The sequence below is a fragment of the Hevea brasiliensis genome, chromosome 14 (assembly GCF_030052815.1).
Source record: "Hevea brasiliensis isolate MT/VB/25A 57/8 chromosome 14, ASM3005281v1, whole genome shotgun sequence".
Classification (NCBI taxonomy): Eukaryota; Viridiplantae; Streptophyta; class Magnoliopsida; order Malpighiales; family Euphorbiaceae; genus Hevea; species Hevea brasiliensis.
In genome coordinates, this window is record NC_079506.1 from 80,480,251 (window position 1) to 80,485,490 (window position 5,240).

The 5,240-nt window shown below is 32.1% G+C and overlaps 1 protein-coding gene across 1 annotated transcript; it reads right to left on the reverse strand.

The window, feature by feature from the left end:
* Positions 1–694: 694 nt before the first annotated feature.
* On the reverse strand, positions 695–4,970 carry LOC110667843 (phenylalanine ammonia-lyase). The gene is made up of 2 exons (XM_021828808.2): positions 4,495–4,970; positions 695–2,608 (listed from the first exon to the last, which is right to left on the reverse strand). The coding sequence occupies exons 1-2, from the start codon at positions 4,851–4,853 to the stop codon at positions 859–861; spliced, it is 2,109 nt and encodes a 702-aa protein (XP_021684500.2). The 5' UTR covers positions 4,854–4,970; the 3' UTR covers positions 695–858.
* Positions 4,971–5,240: the final 270 nt, after the last annotated feature.

Below are 5,240 nucleotides of genomic sequence, written 5' to 3' on the forward strand. Positions count from 1 at the left end.
AATTTTTTTTTTCTTATTTCTATTAAGATCTATTCTAGATCTGTATTTCTTTTAGTTTCTAATTAGTTTCTTTGTAGTTTTCTTCTTTAATTTCTTATCTTTACATATAAATAGACTTATATATGTAATATTTTACACAATTAAGAGAATTCAGACAATAAACAATTGAGAGAACTTAGCATTCTTCTACCAAATTTCAATTCTTATTAATCTAGTGAGGTGCTAAGAATTATTATTATTGTTATTATTATTATTATTTTCCATCAAACTTTCTAGGATGGTATCAAATTTTGCTTTGGTTTTTTCTGCAGAGAGAGAAACAGAGAGAAAGAGGTAAATTAAAGCAAGGTTTTTGCTCATTTTATACCTTAAATCATGATATCATTTTCTTTTTGTCTTCTGAGAAAAGAAAGGTGATGGTGATTCTATGAAATAAAAAATTTTAATGGAACAGGAAGGATATAATATTGATTTCTTTGTCATTATATATCTGCAAATACCTTTTGGTTTCCTAAAATTACTTTCAAATGTTTATAAAATCATTTCTAATGTGTAGCAATGTTTAATTGCAACCAATAATATCTGTATTTGGGTAGTTCTTGTTTGAGCATGTCAGGATATAAACCCCAACTTTCAGTTATTTCAGCAATTCAGAAGAGCAACACAAGAAAGGAAGGTACAGAAGAGAAAGAAATAGACACGGAAATCTTGGTTACATATCTTGTTGTACACTTGTATTGAAATTCAAAGTACAGAGAAATCAAGATTCTTTTAAGGAGTAAACAAAACATCATAAACACGAAGAGCTTGCATGTGTAAACTGTATAAGAAAGAACAAAAAAATAATAAAATAACATCTTAGCATATGAAAAGAGGAGCACCATTCCACTCCTTGAGGCATTCTAACATGGGGTCAATCAGTTTCCCTGCACACATTGCTGAGAAAACCTTGTCAAACTCTTCGCCGGGCGAGCGAACCTTCTCGCCGGTTAGCAAACTAGTACCCAATTCTTCCCTAACAAACTTGTATAATGGGTATGACCTGCATTCTTTGATCTTGTTAGGAATAGCTGGATTACCATTCTCATATTCAGTCCTGGCACCTTCTACTTCTTTTGGCAAAAGGGCCTTGAGTTCCTCTTCAAAAGCTCCAATTTTTTGGAAAATTGATGTGCTTGAATTCTTCTCCTTTTCACCATTCTTCAAGGCATGATCAACAAGTACTTGCCTTAGCTTTTCCATTAATGGGTAGGTTGCACTGCAAGGATCATCAGCGTAGGCGAACACGTATTCACTGTCAATCACTTTGAGAAGGTCCTTTTCACAAAATCTTGATGGGTGGAGCTCGCCATTGAAGCCCATTGTTAGGACTCTCTTTGCAACTTGACTTACTGTGTTCTTGACAGTGTTCTTGAGGTTTTCCTCCAAGTGCCTCAAGTCAATAGCTTGGCATAGAGCAACCAAATAAGTTGAAGACATGAGCTTCAATATGTCAACAGCTTCAGCAGTTTTCCTTGAAGAAATCAAGCCTAATGAGTTGACATCTTGGTTATGCTGCTCTGCACTTTGCACATGATTAGTGACAGGATTGGCAAGGAATTGGAGCTCTGAGCAGTAAGATGCCATGGCAATTTCAGCTCCTTTGAACCCATAATCCAAGCTTGGATTGCGGCCACCAGTGAGATTTGAAGGTAATCCATTATTGTAAAAATCATTAACAAGCTCAGAGAATTGTGCAAACATGAGTTTGCCAATTGAAGCAATGGCTAAACGAGTGTTATCCATGGAAACACCAATTGGCGTCCCCTGGAAATTCCCTCCATGTAAAGCCTTATTCCTTGACACATCAATCAATGGATTATCATTTACAGAGTTGATTTCTCGTTCGATCATTTTGGTTGCGGTTCTGATCACTTCAATCTGTGGGCCTAGCCATTGAGGAGATGTTCTAAGAGCATATCGGTCTTGCTTAGGCTTTTGCAAGGGATCAATTTCATGCGTCTTTTGAGCTTCTTTAATATAGGAACTCCCATCCAAAATATGTTCCATAATTGCTGCAGCTTCAATTTGTCCAGGGTGATGCTTCAATTTATGTGTCAAGTGATCAGTAAACTCTGGTTTTCCGTTCATAACTTCTGCAAAAATTGCTGATAAAACTTCTGATAGGATTGCCAACACATTGGCCTCAAAAAGAACCATAGAAGCCAACCCAGAACCAACTGCAGTACCATTTACTAGAGCTAGACCCTCTTTGGGCTGCAATTCAAAGAATCCACCGTTAATTCCAGCTAGCTTAAAGGCTTCAGATGCATCCAAGGATTCTCCGTTGGGCCCTACTGACTTGGAATTGGGCCGGCCAGTCAAAAGCCCAGCAATGTATGACAATGGAACCAGGTCACCAGACGCCGTGATTGTGCCTCTGAGGGGCAAACATGGAGTAATGTTGTTGTTGATGAATTTGGTAATAGCTTCCAAAATTTCAAATCTTATGCCTGAATAACCTTGCAGGAGGGTGTTGATTCTCACCAACATAGCTGCTCTAGTTGCTGAGTGAGGCAATGTGTGGCAAGATTCTGTTCCATTTCCAAAGATTCCAGCATTCAAGAACCTGGATAATTAAACAAAATTTTCAAGAAACATATTAGTTACCAACCATTTTAACTTATTCAAGAGACACAACTCATATCAATTAAATTTTTAATTTCAGATTGATTGAATTCAACTGAATCTATTTCCTCAATTTTCACTCAATTTAATGCCATACATATGAATATTTGAAGCTGGACATGCACATGCACATCGAACAAGATTCCATTTGGCAATTTCTTGGATCTTTCATAGGAAATTGCCAATTTTTAGATTAAAGAAAGAGATCAAGTGGATCAATCAAGAACTTATCTCTTTGGATCAAAGAAATGCATGGTAATTGTTAAGAAAAAGCAATGTCATTTTCATTGACTTGGGCACATAAACACAAGATTTAAATTGAGATTATAATTATTATAAGCAATCTTAGCTTATCTACTACAATTCTTTGGTATAGGATTTAATCGTTTTACCTATTCTACTTTGCTTAGGTAGATAAAGAAATTATGAAATACTCTATAAAACCTTCAAGATTTTAAAACAGTAATATTTGAGTCGTCTTTAGATCCGTGAAATCTCAAGTTCGAAATTCCAACCAAAACTATTTGTACCAAAGAAAATAAAAATAAAAAACTTTTTTAAAAAATACAATTATTGATACTTAAATTTTTATTTAATTTAATAGTGTTGATATTAGATTTTAATGTTTGTTGTTGAAGATTTGTAATTTTGATTTTACTAGATGGTAGTTTCGTGCACTCTTACTTAATCTTTGGTTTCTTTTGTAAATTAATTATAAGTCATTTACAAGTAACTATCTTTTTTTAATTTTTATTATTATTATTTCTTCTTAGATACTACGTAAATGAAACCATTTAACTAAGGAAACCAAACACAAATAAATTAAGTAATTATCCTAAGAAATTTGGATTTCAATATAAAAAATAAATTATATATTAATTAATACAAATTGCTCACTTAATTATTTCTAATAAAATAATAACTTTCATACCTAAAATTTTTCTTAAAAATTTGAGATTGCAAATACTAATTTCATAAAAAAAATCAAAAAGAATTTTTTTTTGAAAAATATCATTTTAAATATTATTAAAAAATTTAATCATAAAAAATTATTTAAATATTTTGAAGTTTTTATAATTAAAAAACGTTAAATTTAATTTTAAATTAATATATAATATCCTATAATTAATATATTATAAACTTTTTTAATAGTATTTTTAAAAATAATTCTAAATAGACATTAATTTATTGGCTGGTCCGAAGTTCTTCATAAATTGTCAATTTTAATGGAAGCACGTCTCATCTCCTATTTTATTATAATTAATTAAAATTTGATAATTTCTCATCTTAAAATTAAAATAATAATAATAAAAAAAATAATAGCCACAAATAAAAGTGTGTGTTGGTTCTAACTATTTAGGTGATCCATAGTAGGAAAGGGATATCATGAACCTATAAACAAAGAGACATCAACTTTCTTATGCACATGTGACTGTTTGTGATTAAATTTGGAGGGTTAAAGTTATTTTTTAATAAAAATATTATTTTAAATATTATTAAAAAATAATTAAAAAAATTATTTTATTATTTTAATTTTTTATGATTAAAATTTATTAAATTTAATTTTAAATTATTTTTTAATACTTTCTAATTAATATATTTAAAAAAATAATTTTTTTTAAACAGTTTTTTTAAAATTTTATATTATTTGAAAAAAAATTTTAAAATACAATCCTATTATGATAAATTTTATCGGGAATTTCATTATAATTAAAAATTAATGATAAGAATGTATAAGATTTATTATATATACACGATAGTCAATACCATATATATATATATATAAAAGTGAAATGCAAGTGTAAATTTCTTTGTAATCTTTATTACCTTGTGAGCTCTTTCTGAAGGGCACCACCCTGCTTGGTTCTTCTATGAGAGGTTGCACCAAAACCAGTGGTGACACCATAACTATCAGTGCCTTTGTTCATGGAATCAAGAACCCAGTCGCTACTGGCTTTGACCCCAGCTCGAGCCGCCTCAGAGAGCTCAACCTTGACATTGGAGTCACGGTTGGTAATTGCTGTAACTTGGGCTATGGTCAGGGTCTTACCCCCTAGCCTGATCACAGGCTTCCTATAATCATCCACCATACGCTTCACCTCATCAAGGTGGCTACCCTTTAGTGACTCTGCAGCCATGCCCCAGTTCAATGGGTCAGTAGCTCCATTGTCCTGACAAAATTCCATTGTTGTTTGATTTTCTAGGAAAGGTGTAAGAGTGGAGAGAAAGTGCGAGAAAATGAGGTGTGTATGTGAAATTAAAGGTTAGGAATTTTCAGGGGACCCAAAATTCCTGAGTGGCTTCAACCAAAATGGTTGCTTTAAATAGAGGTAGAAGAGGGTGAAGGGGTTATTGGAGCGTTGGGTTGGTAGTTGGAAAATAGGAGAGGCCGTTGGATTGTCATGGGAATGAATGGGTAGGATGTTGACACGTGGTGAGAAATTGTGGTGAGCCGCATAAACCTTTAGGTGAGGGAATTATGATGCAAAATAATCACGTAATTGACACATACACAAATATAATTATTGATTAAATTTTTTTGACCCATTTTATTTATCATTGATTTATCGTTT

Excerpts from the sequence above, each read along its gene's own strand:
- LOC110667843 (XM_021828808.2), bottom strand. The coding sequence starts at position 4,853 with ATGGAATTTTGTCAGGACAATGGAGCTACTGACCCATTGAACTGGGGC. Across the intron at positions 2,609-4,494 it reads CTTCAGAAAGAGCTCACAAG|GTTCTTGAATGCTGGAATCT; the intron begins GTAATAAAGATT and ends TTAATTATCCAG.